General features: G+C 32.4%; 1 protein-coding gene across 7 annotated transcripts; it reads right to left on the bottom strand.

Annotated features, from left to right (window-relative positions):
- Nucleotides 1-2,356: 2,356 nt before the first annotated feature.
- LOC129287621 (CSC1-like protein HYP1) lies at nt 2,357-22,471 on the bottom strand. Of its 7 annotated transcripts, none has more exons than XR_008587762.1 (12): nt 22,314-22,465; nt 20,232-20,602; nt 19,776-19,925; nt 18,912-18,975; nt 18,601-18,810; nt 17,038-17,217; nt 15,997-16,292; nt 13,478-13,754; nt 11,174-11,449; nt 10,185-10,418; nt 8,491-8,661; nt 2,738-2,870 (listed from the first exon to the last, which is right to left on the bottom strand). XR_008587762.1 is itself a non-coding variant. In XM_054923850.1 (11 exons), exons 2-11 carry the CDS (start codon nt 20,510-20,512, stop codon nt 2,709-2,711), a joined length of 2,130 nt encoding a protein of 709 aa, XP_054779825.1. In that variant the 5' UTR covers nt 20,513-20,602; nt 22,355-22,471; the 3' UTR covers nt 2,357-2,708. The 7 variants fall into 7 exon arrangements, 5 of the variants coding, with proteins under 5 accessions (XP_054779825.1, XP_054779818.1, XP_054779840.1 ...); XR_008587760.1 differs by lacking the exon at nt 2,738-2,870 and adding an exon at nt 7,179-7,735; XM_054923850.1 differs by lacking the exon at nt 8,491-8,661 and having other exon boundaries at nt 2,357-2,870; nt 22,355-22,471.
- Between the last annotated feature and the right edge of the window lie 642 nt (nt 22,472-23,113).

Genomic DNA, 23,113 nt, shown 5'->3' with positions numbered 1-23,113 from the left:
TGATTCCTCTTTCATTAAGGTATTGACAATTGGAGATTAAATTTGAAGCATCTTTTGATTAGGATTTTTAGTGTATACATGTCGCATATGATATAACTTGCTATGATTACAGACTTGTGAGTATTAATTTTAAGTTGAGACTCTTGATTAATTTGACCATACCCTCTCTTAAGTCTTGCATATTGGTCATTAGCAAGCATGTTGATTGTTGATAAACACCTGTCATTATTATCACCAGCCATATATTTAAATTTGGAAGGACAAAATTATACTTCATTCATTCCAATTTAAATTATATAGTAAAATCCAATATATTGATTTAAGTAAAACAATCTTGAATACTCTCTAACTAATTTAATGGAAAGAGGTAGATGACGAAAAAAATATAAAAAAAATGTTTCATTAAAATTATAAATAACAATCATTTTGAAAAGTTATAAGAACTTTGAAGTGAACAACATATTTTTCATAAAACATATAAATTGAAGTAGCTGAAAAAGGTTACAAGTTTCCACCCTTGTCCGAGACAATTTGGTGGGTTTAAGGAGATTCTTACAATTTGCAATTACTGCCGGGGCAATTATAAAAGTGATACTAACATTTCACACTAGAAAATGATTCATATCATCTTGGTCTTGAAATAATCAAAGTTTTTACTGAACTTCAAGGTCAATGGAACAAGAAAGAAGGAACCCTCCATTTGGATTGGTTTCACTTGTTCTGACTTGGCAAGAATTAGAAATTAAAGCATGTATTGAAGTCATCAGCAAGCGTTAAACACAATGTCTCATCTTTGAGTTTATATGAATGCATAAGACTCATTTAAGGGAGTTACTCCCAATTAAATTTCACAATACTCAAATCTAACTCAATTGAATGGCTATATTTAAAAAAACAATTATGTTGAATTCATATAAAGAAATAAACACATAAAAATCAATCATTTCAATTGGCGATCAACTACCGACAAAATTTGCCTTTGAGCCGTTTACTATTTATTTATCCATTATTATTAATTTATTAATGATGATCTCATTGATCTTAACACCCATCGCAAACTCCCCAATTTATCTACTCCTTTACTACTCTATCATATACAAGTCCCTATCACCAAAAGGTATCTTTGAATAATGCCAAGTTGGAGACATAAAATATTGATGCGTCTTGAAGGACTCAACCTTGTTTTGTATTTTACTTTTTAATATATCCATCCCCAAATTGAACTTTAAAAAAATTAGCAGAATAATACAAGGAATATGCTTTATTATCCTTTCACGACGCCCTCCAAATGGGAGTCATGTTGTTGAATGCATCTAGAGGAAGATGAGCTGCGCAATTTCCATCTTCCGCCAAGTGGGATGTCCACACCAATTTAATTGTCTCTATATCATTTGACACTTTGTTAATACATTAGTTAGTGCCTAGTAATTGTCATTAGAGTTTGAGTTTCTTACGGAACCATGTCTTCAATTCAAAACTCATGTTCAGCGTTTAACTAATTCCCTAATATGCAGATCATCTAGATTAAAATTCAGGTTTCTTACACATGCATGCAACTAAGGATGGATTTCCTGTTAAGTACAAACAAATATTTGCTTAATAAATTAAATAAATTATACCTATAATTACTTCTAAATCATTTACAGGAAAGATTTCTCGATCAGGTTTATCAAGTGCCACTCTGAGACAACCGTATGTTATTTGTTCCTCGCAAGAATATCAGCAAACAAAAGACCTTTGCCATCTCAATCCAATGTATTCCCTCAAAAGGAAAGTGATCCTCATAATTCAATTTTTCATGCAAATCATGAAAAATGCAAATCATGTATTCCCTCACTAACATGTCAGATGTGATATCATCTATTAACCTGACTTGTAAAAAAGAAAATGTCATCATAAATGATTCCAATTATCAACAACTACAATTAAGTACCAATTACTCTGTTTCTATATATAAGGTATCCTTTTAACCGAATTATACAGATTAAAATAATGTTAATGACATATACATGAGAAACTGAATCAAGGTAGACCTGATTGAGAGGGCGTCCTATTGGCAGATGTCAGCTTTCCTAAATATCAGGTTGCTATTATCAGAATCAATGCAATAATGATATAAATGATACAGGTAAATAGCTTTAAGAATTTAAACCTTACTTGGAACACCATGACAAAAATGAGGAGGCCTCTATCATCAACCCTAGGGATGGAAAACCTTTCAAATTTTGTGATCATTGGATCTTAATTGTGCTAAAGTTGACAGTCATGCATGGGAAATATCCATGGTAGGATCAAAAGGATGCATGTTATCAGTAAATTGAAGCGAGTAAGAAAGGGGATCAAGAAAGACTACGGATTGATAAGAGAATAGGAATATTCATCGAAATTGTTACAACACACATTATGGTCACGTGCTTCAATAAAAGCTTGCTACTAACTAAGGATTAATTAAAAGGATCAGTTTTTAAACTGCAAGGACGACTAAATGGTAAATATATCGCAGTGACACACAAGTTACAGGAAACAACTGACTAAATACAAGTTCCTTTTTCATGCAAAAGAAAACCCATTACAACAAGGACCACTAGCTTACATTTGAAAAATAATTCATAAATTGAAGACACATCACCTGTAACAAACAACCCATCTGACAAACTCTGTACATTGTAAACATTAGATGCAGCCACCATAGGAAGATAATCATGGGTTTAAACATCAGAAGTGTGCAATAGAGGAGAAGCATGACTATCATTCCTTCCTGTATAATTCTTTGGCATCAGTGCTGGATCATCATACGCCCTGGTTAACTTCTCATAGAATTCAGATAAGTGAGGATCATTTTGGTCTTGTCTGTCTTTCTTTATCAAACACTGCAAAAGCATGACATTCATAAATGAGACTTCATTAAGTAAAAATGGAAAGCAATATTCCACAGGTAAAAGAATGATCAGGTTAAATCTATGACCCTAGTTTGATCCCTCATAATATTTCTTAATATTCTTCCTCGTAGAAGCATCTTCTCACTTGGCTCATTCACAGATTAGCTATTTTTCAAATTAGTGTTTCGTAAAATTTCCTTCTCCCTTTAATTCTTCGCAAAAGGGTATTTCTAAATTTAATCCCTATAAAAAAGACATTAATAATATCATTCCATAAGTTTCAATCAATCGTAAATAAAATTAAAACTACGTTAATAAGAGGGCATAATTTATAACGTTTGAACTCCCTTCAGTCTCCAACATAAGACACCTGTAACTACTTTACACATATCAAGAAAGTTAATTACAGTTAGTTTTGCTTGTTAAATATGTACCAAAATACAATTATTTTTTTCAATTTACCTCTATTAAATGGTTAACTTTCCTCTATAATAAATTGGAACCTTTTTCATAAAAAAAATTTCTCTCTCATTCATGGAGACCAAAGCTTGTTTCGTTTTTGTTGAAGAATGTTAATAAAAGGTGGGGGGGGGGGACTCATTAATGAACCAGACAAATTAGAAGAGCATCTTATATTTGAGACTGGAAGGAGTACATGCCATCATATCTCTTAAATTCATTTATAGTATATTAATGAAAAATGTCATTGATAACTGTTTTATTTGCAGGAGACCAAAATGAGAAATACCCATATGTTAGGGACTTGCTATAGAGTTACCTTATCAATGAAGGACCCGATTGATAATTTTATGAGGGACTAGACTTGAAAAATATGTCATACAATTTTACTTCACAAATCCACTTCGGATCAGACTGTACAGCCAAAAAATGTCATGTTTTAATCATTATACTGTACAAGCAATTACGTAACTGCCAGCATTAACGGGTAGCTTAAGTAAACCTAGGAAGAAAATGTAGGAGACTTGATGCAATTTTCTAAACAGGTAACGACCACCCTCATGTGTAATAGAATCAAAGTATGAACATACTCTAACTATAGCCATTGTTAAGGTTTACCAGTATATATTGTGTTGAAATTAAATTCCACATCAGGCTTCTTTCCAAGATGTCCTAGCCATTTCAAGTAAACCCATAAATTTCTGATAGTATAATGTTGTCTTCCGTAACTAGTTCATATAGAGCCAACTTAGAATCTTGGTATTATTATAAATATTATGTCATGGATATCCATAACTCATAATCCTTAGGATTCCTTTATTCTCAATGTCCTTATCAATGGCATGGAAGGAGTTTCTAATCTTAATAGCTTATAACCTTCAAATGTTACATAATACACCATTACAGGCCTCATTATATCTTTGTAACATCAGAGTAGGACTTGAATGGTTGGAGGCCTATAAATAGAGGTCATGTCCAGAGCATATGTACACTAATGAATAAGAATTCTCCTCCATTGTTTTTTCTCCATTTCTTGTATTGTCTTGTCCTTCTCTACTCTTCATGTTGGCTATATTTTACAACATGCTATCAACACGAATTAGCTCTGAAAATAAGGTACGAGCTTTTAGTTAGATTGATGTGTTCTTATATTATATATATAACTATATTTTATATTATTATTTTATTAACGTTCATGGTTATGTTGTTCTTATATTTTATTGTTTTATTTTCCTATCATTTCATTTTCTTAGTTATGTAGTAATTTTAAATTTCTCCATTTTATTAATTTGAAAATAATCATGTGATTAGTGATTTAATTTAATCAAGTCTCATTCGACATCCATTGCTTTATTTTTATTATTTGTTGTTATATATTTTTTATGGAGATTGATATACTTATTTTTCTTTCTTTATATTTATGTATTTGATGTCATCATCATAATTATTATTGTTGTTGTTGTTATTATTCATTTCTTTATTATTTATTATTTATTTTTTTATTATTTTGGTCTTCCATTAAATTAATATTATATATACGTATTATACATTTTGTGTTTGCTTATCTGTATGTATTGATCAATTTATGTTGTTAATATAATTTATTTTATCATATAAATTATTTGTTTTATCCATCAATTTATTTGCTTTACTGCATTTCTTTATATTTATTATGCTTTATTTGTTTTGTAAGTTTGGTTATTTATATTTGTGTTTCTTTATATTGTGCCTCTTTTTATTGTGTTTTATTATAAATTATATTTTAGCATGTGTGTCAAATAATTTTTTTTACTATAATATTTATTTATTATGCTTTATTTATTAATTTTGTATAATTCTAATTGTTATTATTATTTTAGTTTGAATCATGACAAATCTTACCAAACTTGAATTTACGGCCCTTGATATTATGAAAAGAACTATCTATCATGAGTGCTAGATGCTGAAATTCACCTAGACGCCAAAGATCTATGAAATGCAATTTTACCTAGAAATCAAGCAAGTAGTCAAGATAAGGCCAAGGTAATGATATCCCTTCGTCATCATCTTCATGAAGGACTAAAAGTTGAGTACCTTACAATAAAAGATACACTAGAATTGTGGATTAATCTAAAAGAAAGATATGACCACCAAAAAATGGTAATTTTACCTAAAACCCGATATGAATAGATACATTTGGGGTTGCAAGATTTTAAAATTATAAGTGAATATAATTTAGCAATTTTTAAAATAAGTTCTCAATTGAAATTATGTGGTGAGAAAATCAATGATGAGAACTTATTAGAAAAGACATTTTCAACTTTTCACGCTTCAAATGTGCTCCTGCAGCAACAATATCGTGAAAAGGGTTTTAAAAAGTATTTTAAATTAATTTCTTGTCTTCTTGTGGCTGAACAAAATAATGAGCTGCTGATGAAAAATCATGAAATTTGGCCTACTGGATCAGCTCTATTCCCTAAAGCGAATGTGGCTATATGTAGTAATTACTGTGGTCATGGCAAGGGACGTGCTAATTACCATTATAATAGTGGTGGTGGTACTAGTTATAATCCTAATGCTCACCAAAAGAAGAAAAATAATGAAGGACAAAAAGAGATAAGAGCAGCCCTTCAAAAGCTGTTGAAAATAAGTGTTATCAGTGTGGTATGAAGGGGCATTGGTCACATACCTTTCGTACGCCTGAGCATCTAGCAAAGCTTTATCAAGCCTCCATCAAAAGAAATTCAAATAATGTGGAATCAAATTTTACTTTTCAAAATAATGATGTTGAGGCACATTTTGCATACAAAAATGATGCTGTGGCACACTTAGAGGTGGCTGATTTCTTTGAAAATCAAGATTAGACAAGTTTGGTTGAAAAATAATTAAAATAATTTGGATTATGTTTCATTTATGTTGCTTGTTTTCTTATAATTTAGGTTATGTTTCATTTAGCTTTCTTGTTTTCTTATAATAAAAGCATTGTTGTTATGAATAAATTTTATTTTATTAAGTATTTATTTTAATACATTCTCTTTCTTTTGTTGAAGAATATGGATATTCCCTTTTCTTTCATTAGACACAAGAATGAAGATATATGTCTCGTGGATAGTGCTACAACACACATCATACTTAAAGATAAAAAATATTTTACTTATTTAACAATAAGAGATGAAAGCATTATTACTATAACAGGTAATACTAAATTAATCTATGGCTCTAGAAGAGCAATTATAATATTATCTGAAGGAACAAAAATTATTATAAATGACGCATTATATTTATCTAAGTCTCAAAGAAATTTATTAAGCTTTAAAAATATCCGCCAAAATGGGTATCATATTGAAATTACAGATGAGAAAGATATTAAATATCTATATATTACAGATTTTAGATCTAGAAAGAAATGTGTCCTAGAAAATTATCCACGTTTTCTTCTGGTTTGTACTACACAACTATTAGTACAGTTGAAATAAATCCAATAGTCAATAAGAAGTTTACCAATCAAGATACATTTATCGTTTGGCATGACTGGTTAGGCCATCCCGATTCAACTATGATGTGAAGAATTATTGAAAATTCACATGGACATCCATTGAAGAACCAGAAGATTCTTCAATTTAAAAATTTTTCAAGTGCTACTTGTTCTCAAGGAAAATTAATTAAAAGACTTTCAATTGCAAAAGTGGGAATTTAATCTCCTGCCTTTCTTGAACGTATCTAAGGGGATATATGTGGACCTATCTATCCACCATGTGGACCATTCAGATATTTTATGGTTTTAATTATCTATAAGATGGTCACATGTGTGTTTGTTATCAACACGTAATTTAGCATTTGCTAGATTACTTGCCCAGATAATTTGATTAAGAGCACAATTTTCAGATTATGCAATTAAGACAATTCGTCTTGATAATGCAAATGAATTTTTGTCACAAATTTTTGATGAATATTGTATATCAACTGGAATAACAGTTGAAAAATTTGTTGCTCATGTCCACACTCAAAATGATTTAACAGAATCATTCATTAAACGCCTCCAATTAATAGCTAGACCAATGCTCTTAAGGACAAAACTTCCTATTTCTGCATGGGGACATGCGATTTTACATGCAGCAGCACTTGTGCATGTCAGGCCAACAAGTTATCATAAATTTTTCCCATTACAATTGGTTTTTGTTCAGGAGCCAAATATTTCCCATCATAGAATTTTTGGATCTGCGATGTTTGTTCCTATTGCTCCACCACAACGCACAAAGATGAGATCTCAAAAAAGGTTGGGAATATATGTTGGTTTTAAATCTCCTTCTATAATCAAGTATCTAGAACCATTAACTAGAGATCTATTCATGGCACGTTTTGACGATTGCCATTTTGATGAAACAATTTTGCCAACATTAGGGGGAGAAAATAAGCAGCTGCAGAAAGAAATTACATGGAATGAATTATCATTATTTTATCTAGATCCTCATATAAAGCAATGTGAACTTGAAATTAAAAGAATAATTCATCTACAAAATTTTGCAAATCAATTGTCAGATGCATTTACTGACCTTAAAAGAATTACCAAATCTCATATTCTAGCTGAAAATGTTCTTATTAAAATTGATGTCCCAATAGAACAATTAGAAAGTGCAAATGAATCTAAGCCACATCTAAAACGTGGTAGACCAATTGGTTCCAAAGATAAAATTCCTAAAAAGAAGAAAGGGACACAAAATAAAGATGGTATTATAGAGGAGGCCGGTACTCTAGAAGAGTATGGAAACATAACTAATCAAAATACCCCAGAAGAGGTCCAGGTACGTGAAGATAATGAAGATATCTCGATAAGTTATGTCACCATAGGAAAAAAAATGGAACCAAAAAAATATAGTCGTTGACAACATATTTTCATATAATATTGCTGTGAAAATAATGAATCAAAATGAGGATTTAGAACCAAAATTGGTTGAATAATGTAGACATAGAAATGGTTGGCCAAAATAGAAAAATGCAATTCAAGCAGAATTAAGTTCACTTTCAAAACGTGAAGTTTTTAGACTTGTAATTCGAATACTTAATGGTGTAAAGCCAGTTAGATAGAGATGGGTATTTGTGCGAAAATGAAATGAAAAAAATGAAGTCGTTAGATATAAAGCATGACTAGTAGCATAAGGATTTTCGCAAAAACCTGGTATTGATTATGAAGATACATATTCTCCTGTGGTGGATGCAATCACGTTAAGATATATAATTAGTCTGGCAATTCACAGAAAACTTGATATGCGCCTAATGGATGTTGTTACAACAATATCTTGGCGTTCAACAAAACAAACTTTAGCTGCTGCCTCATCAAATCATGCTGAAATAATTGCAATTCACAAAATAAGTAGAGAATGTGTTTGGCTAAGGTCAGTGATCCATCATATCCAAAAGATGTATGGTTTGTTGTTGGAAAAAAAGATTCCAACAATATATTTGAGGCTAACACAGCATGCATAGCTCAATTGAAAGGAGGATATATCAAAGGAGATAGAACAAAACACATTTCTCCAAAAAAATTTCACTCATGACCTTTGGAAGAGCGATGATATAGATGTTCAGTAAATTCGCTCATGTGATATAATCTTGCAGATTTGTTTACTAAGACACTACCAACTTCGACATTTGAAAAGTTAGTGTATGGAATTGGAATGTACAGACTCAAAGACATAAAGTGATGACGTTATCAGGGGGAATGGAGTGATATTGCTACTAGGGGGAGACTATTGGGAGTAAATATTATGTTATACTCTTTTTCCCTTTCTAAGGTTTTGTCCCACTGGATTTTTCCAAGAAAGTTTCTAATGAGGCAACATTAGTGAATATTTAAAATATTGTGTACTATTTTTCCTTCACTAGGTTTTTATCCCATTGGGTTTTTCCTAGTAAGGTTTTAATGAGGTACAATGTTTGTTATTAATGTCCAAGGGAGAGTATTATAAATACTATATTATGGATGTCCATAACTCATAACCCTTAAGATTCCTTTATCCTTAATGTCCTCATCAATGGCATGGAAGGAGTTTCTAGTCTTAATAACTTATAACCTTCAAATGTTACATAATACACCATTATAGGCCTCATTATATCTTTGTAACATTAGGGTAGGACTTGAATGGTTGGAGGCCTATAAATAGAGGTCATGTCCAAAGCATATGTACACTAATGAATAAGAATTCTCCTCCATTGTTTTCTCTCCATTTCTTGTATTGTCTTGTCCTTCTCTACTCTTCATATTAACTATATTTTACAACAGGTATATGATTATTTTATTATTAGATTCAAGTTATATTGTTGTCAATTATTTCCTGTCTTCCTGATATCTAGCTTAGCTGAACGCTTCAGCAGCAAAGAAAGAAAATAACACAGTTCTTCCAGGGGATTAGTCCTCCCTTCTTCCTTTCTCATCTATTCTTTTCAACATAACTAAATCTTATAGAGCACCCCTATTTATGTGGTTTTCACCCAGAAACACCTTCCACCATCCTCTTATTTTGTCCCACATACTGGTCATGCTCTCTTTTTTCTAAAGTATCCCTTCACCCTGAGTATCTACTTAGTAATTGGGTGTCTATCAACACCTAAGCAACTTGCAGGGTTTGCTAAGAGCACTAATTTTTGACACTGCCAAAACAATCATGTGAAGAAAACATTAGTTAGGAAGCTCAGTCTCCAGAGTTAAGCTTCCCACAATTCCTCTTCAGGGACTATATGAGGAGGAAAGAGGGTCTATATGAGGACATACGTAGTAATCACAAGTTCAAACAATAATCTAGGGAATGTTTAAAAACATATAACCAACAGAATACAAAACCAAGGTCAGATGATTGTAAAAAATTGTACCTCGGCAGGGAAATCCTTGAACAAAGGTAAGAATCGTTTCCGGCAGTAATCATCAAATAAAAGTGTCAGAATTGGAAGAGGTATGGTGAGGCCCGATGCTAGAGGAAGCTTCTTCAGACCAAATATTCCAATAGCGATGACATGCATCAGTACCAGGGAAAAAATTGTGGAGTTGTGAACTTTAGACCAAAATTCTCCTCCAGTGTCGTACTTTGGCACATAAACATTCAAGAGCTGTCACCAAAAGATAATTAAGAGACCATAATGAAGGAAAAAAAGGAAAAGAAATTTTTGGGGAAACCATTAGATATTTGATAAGAAAGAATTTTTAACAGATAATTCTGTTCTATAAGACCATTCTCAATTTAACATTGTGGGATGACACAAAAAAAAAAAAAAAAAGATAACAATTCATCTCATGAACAGGTTGTATAATATTCTGAAATGGAGGAAACAAAGAATAGTTATTGACTTATTGTACAATCGATAAGAAAGACAAAAACCTGAATGGACTCAAAAAGACCCAAATTGAACTATACAGAAAATCTTTTTAAATTTACAACCTACCAACCTCTCCCTGTGACCTTCCCTACAAGTAAATGATCGTACATATTGGAGGCTAGAGCAATTTGCTTGGAAGTTACTACAGGAGGCCGTGTGCAACTTACAACAAGTCAATGATTATTACATACAAATTATTTTTGTCCATAACTTTATATACATACAATTTTTTTTTGCCTATAACTCTATAAGTTCTAATTCGAAAATTAAGTGCATATCATTATCTCAATGGTGCAGGGAACCTTTCAAGAACCAATATTACATATTGGGGAGTGGTTGGTTGGTGGAGCCTACTCCTATGCTAAACAAAAAAAAAAAAAACAAAGAAAAGAAATGCAAATGAAAATTATGCAACTATAATTATACATTAATAAGAAAGGAAACATAAATGCAGATACTGAAATGCAAGAAATTAGGGATTTGCAAACCTGGTTGCGATAAATGATGTATCCCCAACAAAAGTACACCAAGAGGAAGGGCAGTATCAATGGAGCAAGGAAGAAGTAAGTGATGCCAAGAAGAACAAATAAAAGAATCCTGGGGATTTCACTGTGATAGGGGATTGAAGGGGCCTCCAATTCATCAGCACTTTCCCCAGAACAAATTCTATTTTTCAAATTGCAAATAAATCGAAGCAACTGAAAGAGTTCTGATGCTATATTGGTCCATCCAGACGTCACAACATATGCTATGAAGAATGATGCCTACATCAATTATAAAATAGAAGAAATGAACTTCATATCCTCTAATGGACGTGATAATATCCTATATGCAAGATAAAAGGACGTCATTTAAATGAGTGATGTGACGAGTAGTAGCAACTAAAAGATCCATTTATGAACAGAAATGAATTGTATTCCCTCTTTTGCTTGAAATTATATCCATTTCAAACTGAAGTAGCAGATCCTCGCCCCTGCATCTTTGCAATAGGATAGTTTTCCAAGATCCTTTATGGATTGCAGCTCATGATCATTTTTTTAGGCTGAGGACCCAGGAAGCTCCTTGTAGTTAATATACAAGGACAACGACAAACCTTATCCCACTAGGTGGGTTTGTAGTTAGTATATTCTTAATATATTTGCTTCCCCCTGACTTATTTTAGGATGATTCCTCATCCTTTTCTGATATAACTTTCTATAATTTCCCCTAAATGGATTTCTTGTACAAAGAATTTAAGGCTAAGCTTCTGTGAAACTCAATTAATTCTTCAAAGCATTCTGAAAGATTGTATAGCTTGTACGAAAAAGAACCTACCTCCAGGTGCATGTCTTACATTAATAAAAATACACAACTATACGTAAACCAAGTAGGAAAAAGAAATCAATTAAATAGGAGAATAAAATGACATCTTCCAGTAGGAAAGCTCTCTCAAGTACCACTCTGATATAACAGTATGTTACTTGTTCCTCACAGAATATCAACAAACTAACTGTGATCCTCTTAATTCAAATTTTCAAGTCACCAATGCCTTTGATTTACTAATTAGGAAAAACGCAAATCATTCTTGATTGTCTCACAGACATGTCAGATTTCGGTTCATTTATCAACTTGACTTGTAAAAATTTTGAATAAGATGAATGCATTGATTGATTCTCGAGAATGATTACATGGCTATTTATAGAAATGTCATCTTAAATGATGCTTCCTACCAGCAACTACAATTAATTAATTTATCTACCAAGTACATAAATACAAGATCAAATCTACCAACCACCTGTATTAATTATAATTAACAATTACAATATTAATGACAGATAAATAACAAACTACATAATATATTCTAGCAGTTGCTTCAGGATAAAATTCAATTCTGAAATAGTTGTAAACTCTCCCAATAGTTTTATAGAATATGATCCTATTCAATAATCATTTTGACATAAATAATCATATAGACAACCTTTGCTGGTATATAATACTTTAATATGCACAGTATAGTCTTCCCAATCAGCTGTCACTATTTTTAAATATGGCAGAATAGATACCTTTCTTATAAAGGTGAGGGGTTGGTCCATCTTGATAACTATACTTTTTTTTATTAATTACTACAATAATTCAGTAATAGATTTTGGAGGATCTTCATGCTCTGATTCATTTGAACACAGGAAAAAAAATAACTTTGCACACAGGAAAAAAAAGTAGTGTACCATTTGAACTTAGTTTGGACAGCTTAGCTGAATGATTCAATTAGTCATCTTCCTTAAAACTATAAAAGGTCTTTTCAGAAAAACAAATGTCAGCTCCAAATTCAATTGTAAGTTCAAGTCAACAAACCGGATATGCTAAACTTTCACATTTTCCTTCACAAAAATCCTTTAGCCAGATGAGCTTAATAATCCCATTCCCATTCTCACCATGCTAATCCTAATAACAATGAAATGACTGAGCTACAGAACAGCTGGATACTGATAAGTTAGAATCAGAAAGCCAGATAGTGGCAAATTTTATGCAAAATTACTACTTCAAGCGTCAATATCAATCTTTCAATCATGTTTTTAAAGACTTAACTGTATTACCTGAACAACTCATTTCTCTCATACAATTTTTATATTGATGAAACTTTATTTTGAGAACTAGGCCATCAGGCCATTGGCATATAGAGAATATAAATAAAATGCAATTGACAAACATAACAGACCACCAAGAACTAAATCTCCCTCCATAAAATATTGGAACACCTTTTGAAACTTCATGCAACTATTTCGTCAGGATGAAAAAACATTAAATATTATCACCTGTGCAGGTACAGCTTCAGCCAGTATTGTGGGAATCTCTTTTGGCTCTAGAAAGACATTCACCCGGTAGAGAGCAGACCCTGATAGCACGTTTGCAAAGAATATGTTCCATATGGTAAACCATAATACTTTAGTGCATGCACTTTTCTGTATCTGACTCCATGAGATGTATCCTTGCAAGGATGAAAGCACAATCATACTAGGTGGCACAACAGACAGAAACAATTGCAGAATCAGACTGGGAAGATATCCTGTTATAACTTGGCTCACAACTGCCCTGCAAATAAATAAGAAAAGCTCTACTTCAATTGCAGTAGTTATCCATGATGGGAGAAGAAAAAGTGATGCTAACTAAAACAAAACAATAAACTATACTCTCAACTCAGAATCCAACCTCAACTGGTCACCTGACAAGGGACATAGCACACTCATGTAATCCAACAACAGATACTTGCATGCACTCACTATTAGCTTGGGTAATAGATATTCTATGTAGGATGAAATATTGATGACAACATAAATAAAAAAATAGATATATTCTGTGTTCTTATGGTGAAATGAAGACGTGAATATCATTGATAATAATGTTATCTAGACATAAACTTTAACAATAGTTATTATACTATTGGAGATAGTCATTTGATTAACTTTTGGTGCCGCAAAACAGTACAGATACTACTTGGATTATGTTCTACTTTAATGTATATCAGGTGAGATTTGAACGATCAGTTTTGCTCTGCCACATGAGAGTCATAAACACTGGAGAGAGTTAGCGGCAAAGAGCGAATCATTATAAATGTCTCTACTTTGAGTAGGTGTTATAGAAAAGCCAGTAAGAAGAACAAAAACAAAAAGGAGAACAGTTCCTCAGGAGATCACTCCAGCTTCCCTTAACACAAATAAATAAGCCCCACTTGAGAAAACCATAACAGTAAGGCAAATATGACGGAAAGAAGTCTGCTAAAAACATATTGTGCAGGCTATAAAAGCTTCCTTAAGATTCAAGCTTAATGTATAAGAAACTGCAAAGGGAGCGCAACTTCATAACAACCTACAAACATTTCTTCAGACAAATTTCTGCTTCAAAAAGAGGGGTAAAACCTCCAAGTTAGAAGGAAAAATTCAAAGCTACTTAGAAATTTTGGACAGACTCCAACTTGGAAGGAGAATGGTGGACCAACCGCCAAGCCTTTCCCACTTTCATCTCAGATGCGTGTCTATTAAATGATAATCCATATGATCACAATCTTCATATTATCATGGAAAATTGGAGCTACTAATCTACCTCTAGCAGGTCATTTGACAATTCTTCAAAGATTCTAAGAAAAATGGGATATGTGATTTTCTCAATATATTACACTGGGGCAGGGGATCTGCAAAAAACCAAATTTTCTACGTACAACTAAATTTCTATAATCTTCTGATTCAGAAAACAAGGAAACCAAACTCTAAGGAATTGAAAACAAGAGCCTCGAAGAGACAGACAAATAAAGAGACAAGGTGGGAGACGAGGCAATAACTCAAGGAGAAGGTAAAAAAACATAATATTAAAAAGAACTTTTTCTGACGTATTCATTTATCACATGCACAGTTTCTCTATATTCATTTGCTTAACCCCCTTTAGAAGTTGGTGACCACTAATAAATTTCATGTATATGGTCTGTGTATATGAATTGTTTGCTTGAAGTTTTCCTGCATTTTGGTTTAGGTGCCATCAGGAAGGTCAATAAAAAAGAAGTGCATTGTGCTTGTCACTTGATGTGTTGCTCCACATCGCCAAGATATCAATCACTAGTTGATATATTAAGTTAAATATCTGGACAGAATTTGAAATCCATCTATCATATGGCCATTCATATGCAAACAACTCTTAGGTAGTATTCAAGTTGCGTGATGGATCCTGTAACAATTGGTAGGAACAGAACCCTTCAAGGAGAAGGCCCATATAAGCAAGATGTAAGTAAAAGAAACATAGGGATCTAAAATATGACTGTTGTTCTTCATGCCAGACAAAGTAGGTAGTCTCCAAAATGAATGAGAGTAAATTTGATACATGGGAATTAGGAACAATACCAAAATTCCCTATTATTCCTAATTCCCATGTACCAAAATTACACAAGCATTCCCTAACATTTATTGAAGTTACACAGGCCCCCGTTTTATTTTCAAAGTATACATGGACCACTTCTAAAATATGAAGTTGGACTTCATTTTAGTCCAATTTAAAATTTTTAAACTAAAATACCCTCCACTTATCTAAAAGCACATTAAAAAATAAGTAAACTACCCTCTTAAATATGTTCTAATATGGAGGCCATTTTAATCAAGAAATTTAAAACTGAATTAAAGTGTGCATTGTGAAAATAAGAGGGTATATAACTAAAGAAAATATGGAGGTCTATGTAAATTACTCTAAGTAAAAAATAGACCTCCATAAAAAAAATAGAGTCAGAGACAAAATAGTGTATCAATGATGATGAAAATATGACTTGATCAAACAGGTAAAACTTCCCACTTACATTCTTAGTATGCTTTTAAGAAAAGGGAACCAGGTTTCCAACTGCTCCAGATTGGTAAGACCTTGTACTATTGCCACTGGGATGAAAAATAGAATTGTAAGTGCAGCACAGGCAAAAATAGCCACAAGCTTCCCGATCCATCTTTTAATGAATGACTCAGAAAAGAAAGGCCAATGCACATCAAGGGGCTCAGGAGCTTTCTCAGTAATCCATTCTGTGGGATTGACACCTTGAATGTTTAAAGCTATTGCAGCTCCAAATCTAGACTTAAATGAGACAAAGGCAGCTGGAACTTCCTTAAAAGTTGAAAATGGTGATCATCCTCATATCAGCTTAATTTTCAAAAAAATAGATCTATTGTAGGACAAAATGTTCATGGAATAAAAGTTAAATCTAGAAGTCAGAGATCAAATTGTATGTGCTAAACTAAGCTATCTAAAACCCAATCCAACCTCACACTGACTAAGCTCAAAATTATTTAATGTAGAAAATGCGTTGATTCAGTTAATTCATTTATGATACATTGCTCGGCCAATACAGCATATCCAAACCATGTGCTTTAGTAAGAAATTTATACTTTCTTTTCTGGCTCTACTTCCATTTATTTGATGTCAGCATATAAGTGTCCGCATGCTCACTTCTTCTGACTATAATGTCTTGACAGAATTTCTTTTGCTTTGACACTTCGCATCTTGAAATAGCAAGAAAACATCATAAAAAATGAAAGGGGGAAAAAGTGTAAACATCTTTATCATTGTTATTCTATTTTTCTCCTCTTTAATTTCTATCTCCAGCTTCATTTCGTTTAGAGATGGAATATGAAGATGTATATCCCTATCTATTGTGCTGTCATCACATATTTCAGCAATCAACCTGATCTGTAACACAAACGGCCTTCATCTTAATGACCCAAATAAGATTAAAGTTGTATTTACATTTTACAATTGATTCCATTTATATCAATGAAAATGATAGCCCAATAAATACTATAAATTTATCATCACTGGAGTCATATAGATTATGATCAGCCATTGAAGATACCTTTGCTGATAGTGAAGACTGTTCCATTCTCAAATTATCTTCTATGTCTTGCAGCCTCCTTTCTAAACGATCAACTTTATGCCCAAAAAGTCCAAAACATCCATCACACCTTTGCCTTTGAGAAGCTTCACTTTTATCCTTTATTTGTGCAAATTTTTTGTACAGTTTCTCTGCATCATTCTTCAAAACTGAACTTTTAGCAGTCAAAAACACAAGAAAGGTAACGTTATAATAAGATTGAAGATAAGTACAAGATTATATGTTTTAGAAGATCAAAACTTCATTACAATGCACAATGCGAACGTGAAAACCAAACCTAACCTCACTCCCAGGGAAAAAAACATTAGGTAGTGTACATGAAAGGACAAAGAAACTCTAATTGAAGAAAGACTAAAAGCATCCCTGAATCTAAAAGATTTGTCCTTAATCTAAGTAAATGAAAATTGATCCCTAACAAACCCCCTAATACTGTAGCAGTGAATTTGAAACCAGTGGATTATAATTATAAGAACAAGATGCATAGAATCCAATCACCACATTACTTGATAAAAATATGCAACAAAAGATTTAAATGTTATTTGATGGCCAAAAAGAGGATTTTAGTCTCCAACAGACTTGATATTGAAGATTCTATGAAAAAGCATTACACTTAAAGAGCACCTCCAGGGCAATCACACAAATCATTGAGGTTGAAACATAAATTGGATGCATAAAATCATTGAACAGAACAGGTAGAAAATGCCACAATGTTACTGACATGGTAGTCAAATAGTAGTTCCTAAGGAACCACATCCCATCCTCCACTATTTCTCCATGTAACTAGTGGCTTTAATACCCCTGATGCAAAATAGAGATAAGAAAGAGAAGGATTAAGGAAAGGGAAAAGAGGAAGAAGAGAGATAGAGAACAGAGATAGAGGGGAAGAGGAGAAAGAGGGGCAAGAAAAGGAAAACTTGTTACTACTATTGCATTAGTTCAGATCCAATTATTTACGTGCACACACCTTATACAGCTGTTGGCTTATTAACATTCACTAACTGCCTCAACTTGCTCAGGAACCACACAGCCACCTAAGTAATTCATACTCTCCCATTTATTACATAATAGAACAGCATTACAGCAACCATGAAGGCTATGAGGTAGTGAACAGTAACAATGAAAGCTGCAGCAAAATTCCTAGGCTCTGATTCAAAATGGGTTTTAATTCATTGATTTCATTGATTCAAAACTCATGTACAAAGACAGCATATATACAGCATGAAGAAGAAAAGATCAGGTCCAAAGATTCTATTCTATCCTACGTAATCTGCCTAAAATGGAAAAACATACCAACATAATATTTGACATATCTACATTAAATAAAATTAAATGCTAAAATCGCATAAATCTCGCAAGTCGTCACAATCATCTGGTTTAAATGAAAATGCAAGAATCCTAGACTATTTTTCTTCACAACTTTGACAAATACGCTTGCTTCTTTGCCTCATGGGTTTCTTTTATGTTTCTTGTTTAAGATGCAGAGGGGAGAGATTAAAAAAAATAGAACCCCAGAAAAATGCTTACTATAAGACTTTGGAGTTTGTTGCTTCGCCGTATTACAGAATGTGAAAGATAAGTAGAAGGATGATACTCCTTGAAAAACCTCTCAACAGTTTCATTGCAGGTGCTTCCAGGAGGAACAGGAATACCACGGACTAATATGGTAAATTGATGGGGCAGGGGTTCAGATGAAAAAAAGTGAGCAAGTCTTTTTGATGAAATATGGCCATACTCCTGGTGGCAATATAAACATCATGCATGAAATTCAACCACTGCCTTTATGTAAGAATTGGAAAAAAAAAATTATGACATTAACAAGATAGACATGAACTTACATAATAAAGAAGATAGCAGACAACTCCGGTGAAAACATAAGCAGCACAAAAATGAATCCATAACCTTGAAAAAGACAGTTCTAGTAATTAGACTGTCTAGATTACAGATTAGAAAATCAATACATAAAAATCAAAGAAATTTCAATGATATTCATGAAATGTATCTTTCAATTACAATTTTAGTGTAACAACAAGCTTTATTTCACTAGATGAGGTCAACTACATAGATCGCATTACACTCAACAACCAAATCTTTTTGCTAAATAATAAACAATGTAAATACAAATAATTAATAAAATTTTTCAGTACTTATTAGGATAAATTTCCATCCATCAGAGACAAAATTAGTTCTTTAAATCCAAAAATTCACTATGTAAATGCATGACACCAGTAAATCAGGCTAGTTATCTTAAAAGAACCTCAACTGCTGTTTTCAGGGACAGGAACAGAGGACTGAAAAATATTTGAAGCCAAGACAAGATTAATATGTTATCTTGTTGAATATACACTTACAGCATAGAGCTTTATTAGAGAGGGGGGAAGCCGAAAAGGTCAATTTTTCAACAGAACCAATGAGTCAAAGCCATTTAATCAAATAATTATAGAACAAAGCAAACCTACCCCCTGCCAGTAATTTTTGCTACTGATAAAGTATCCTTAAATTCTGCTCCTCACAAAGCACATTTCAAGCAGCTTTTTTAATATAACATATTTCCATGTGCGAACTTTTGGATATTAACTTAAAAAAACTTTTTAACTTTGGCATATACTCATAACAGTAATCAAGTATCAACACTTCATATATCTACTAATCTTCTTCATCAACAAATAATTCCTAAGATCAGGTTAGCTGAAGATATTCACCTGTTTGAGCCATTGTTGACATTAGAAATACTGAATGAGTCCAAAGACTTATTTTGAAAGTCTGAATGATCACTAAGCTGACTTCCCATATAATTGATTGGAAGAAGAAGGAAGATCCCAACAATTCCACCAATAGAAAATACTCTCAAACTGTATAATTATCACAAGAGAGTAAAATGTCATCTGAACCGAGTGAAACACTAAACAAGTAAAGAGAATACATAAAGTAGGTGGTCTTAGACAAGAAAAGGAAAAATAATATCAGTAAATCATATTAAAGCGACTCAGATAGCAGAGCTATTGAACAAATAAACACCACTTTCAAGAAGCTAAAACTTAAGTGTCACTTCAGGTAGTTCATATTTGCTGATGGATAAGTAGATAATAGATTTGGGTAATTAGAGAAACAGCATGATTTAAATTCAAATTTAGAATCAATAAAATGATTTCAATTACCTAAATATAAACATGCGCATGAAGATAAAAGCATCTAAACCAGATTTCGATATCAATTCTTCTTCAGAGGGCTCCCATGCTTTTTTCACCCAACTAGCAGAAGGTAATAGCTGTTCCAAGTTAAAATGATCTCCCTGTTGAAATTTTCCTTCAGTTACCAAGCGTGGAGCATAGACAGTGATATTACCAGGCTGCTTCCTCAATATAGAGTACAGGGTGAAAAATAAAAAACAGAGCCCAAGGTTGATTCCAACAGAAGTTAAAAGAGCAGAAAGAATCATTCTTGAAATTTGATTTAAAACAAGCAGATCAGTTAATCAAAGACAACTGAAGTAGCAGAACTGAAAAAAAGAATTTCATAATAGTTGAACCTGCAAAAACAATATGATATACATTAATACCAAATTTAGGACAAAATTCATGAAAATATCTTATGTAAATATATACAAAGTCACGCAGGATAACCATCAAGCAACGTTCATGAAGCAAGCCTCACTCATTTTAGCATATGATAAATGAGAATGAGTGTGGTTTCCAACAAAAAGGGAGGATTAACAAACATGTAGCAAGTTGCAAATTACTCAACCTCTTGGACTCCCCTCAGGACGAGGAATACAATTCTTAACTTTTCTTGGTTATCTCAAAGCTAGGTATCTTCATTAGGTTTTGGAAGAATCTGTGGGCTGAGTATATTTCTTCCTCTAAGACCTATTCCCTTCTTTTTTGCCCCAAACTCCATAGGTACATTTTACACTTACAGATTCTGGTTTTTCCTCAGATCTTGACGATTTACCAGCTAACTAATTTACAATATCTTGTTCTTTCACTTGTCTGTTCGATTTTCTTGAAAAAATGGAAAGTGTCTGGACCTTCGATCCTTCTTGTATTAATACATCTCAGCTAACCATCCAATACTTACAAATTCTATGAAAGTTTTAATCCAGAGAAATCCGTCTTGCCAGTCCTCTTTGCAAGCAAAAGTACTTCTAGACTCAACTCTTCCATTAAGACTGCAGGTCTCAACTTTTTTTTTTTTCCTTTTAAATATCAATTCTTAGTAGTAAAAATATTAAAATACATAAGGTCCTTTTATGATCCACGGTGAACAACTAAAATCAGAAAAAATAAGAGGTCGTCGACTGCAGTGCTTAACTGAATTAATGCTGGATGTTTAACCATCCTTTTCTTTCTTTCTTTCTTTCCTTCTTTCTATCTTATGCAGTATCCTGTTTCCTTGGGAAGATACCTAATCCTCCTCATTTGTATCATTCTTCTCTTGATATAAGATTGTTCATTTACTTATAAATAAAAAATCCACTAATTTACAATTCAGAAATTTTAAGCTGGTCACTGTTGAAAAACTGACATTCATTGAATTCAAGTGGATGCCTAAAGTTATGAACTGTCAAAAAGGTACAACTTTAACCATGACACTAGTTGTCTAGTTCTTATGGGCACCATGAATTGGTGTGTCTTTACTCCTTAAACATAAACTACACAGTATGGAAGCAACACAGGGGTCACCAAATTCAACTTTCACTTTGACTTGAAACATAATCTACAAAGAAAAACTTTGATACTTAATCATCCTAGGAAAGCACCAAATCATCAGGAATCAATAAAAGGCAAATTCCACGATATATCGACTTAAGTAAGAAAGAAAATGTATATTTTATAGCGGGAAAATCCTTCAAGTCCTTTCCGTCCCTTTTCGTTGCTAACCTTATTTCAGCTCAAGTATTTAACCAAACATCAAACATCAAACATCGTTTGGAAACGGATAAAATTTTAACAGCAAATTGATAAAGTCTAACCATGAATCTTGACATTCAAGCATGCAGTCTTCGCAATTCCTTTCCAGAGATGATACATGCATAACATATCAAAACAAACAGAGAATTGTGCATTCATTTGCAAAACAAAGCAACTGTGAGCCCAATCAATCATGGAAAAGGACAGAAAGATTAACAGTCCAACTCACTGCAACCAGCTTCCCAAACATCAATGGCAAACAGATCTATTATGGAAATTAACAAACAGTGCAGGCAATGATAAAAGTGTAAAAGCATATCCAGAACGAACCAAAACAAAAACGGAGAGAAGAATGGAAGAGTTGCGAGAACCTCGCGAGGGAGGAAATGCGGAGGAAAGGGTGAGGCACCAGAAGCAAGCGTAGCAGAATGGGAAAGCAACGAAGTTTCGATCATGAAGATGTTACAGTACGAATCCCGAGACAGTTGATTTTGCTGGCTCCCGCCTTTTTAGCTGGCGTCGCAATTCAGCAGCCACGTGCACAGTGACAGGCTTATTCCGACAGGCTTATTCCGTAACTAGATTTTGACCGTGTGATGCACGTTAATATTTTTTTTTAACTTGTTTACAAGTATTGTAAAAGCTTATTAAAGATATTTTTTCGAATGTTTGTAAAGATCTTTTATCATTTAAAGGGTAAGAATAAAATAAGAAAATTAAAATTTTAAAATAGCTTATTTTTATGTACTTGTAATATATTATTTTATGTAGATTTAAATTTCAATAAAAATTTATTCTATTATAAAATTATTTTACTATTCATTCACTGTATATGAACAGTAACAATTTAAAAGATAAAAATTAAAAATAATTTTTTTATGTACTCAAAATAACATATTTTATTAATTTACTTAAATTAAAATTTAAATAATAATTTATTCTATAGTAAAAATTGGTTTGACCATACATATTAAAGTTTTAACTATGCCTGTTAATTGTGATATTATTAAATTTAAAACTGAAAAATCATTATAGTATTATTTTGTATATATAAAAAGTACAATAAACTCATAAATAGGTCTTTTACCTTTCATTTTTACCATAAGCCATACATAATCTTTCAATGTACG

The sequence above is a fragment of the Prosopis cineraria genome, unplaced genomic scaffold, assembly GCF_029017545.1.
Source record: "Prosopis cineraria cultivar Desert tree isolate PC_DT_omini unplaced genomic scaffold, ASM2901754v1 PC1, whole genome shotgun sequence".
NCBI classification, from domain to species: domain Eukaryota; kingdom Viridiplantae; phylum Streptophyta; class Magnoliopsida; order Fabales; family Fabaceae; genus Prosopis; species Prosopis cineraria.
Note: the sequence above shows the minus strand (reverse complement) of the source record. Positions and strands in the feature narration are given on the sequence as shown.

Excerpts from the sequence above, each read along its gene's own strand:
- LOC129287621 (XM_054923850.1), bottom strand. The coding sequence starts at position 20,512 with ATGATTCTTTCTGCTCTTTTAACTTCTGTTGGAATCAACCTTGGGCTC. Across the intron at positions 19,926-20,231 it reads ATGCGCATGTTTATATTTAG|TTTGAGAGTATTTTCTATTG; the intron begins GTAATTGAAATC and ends ATAATTATACAG. Across the intron at positions 13,755-15,996 it reads CTTAAAAGCATACTAAGAAT|GGCAGTTGTGAGCCAAGTTA; the intron begins GTAAGTGGGAAG and ends ATTTATTTGCAG.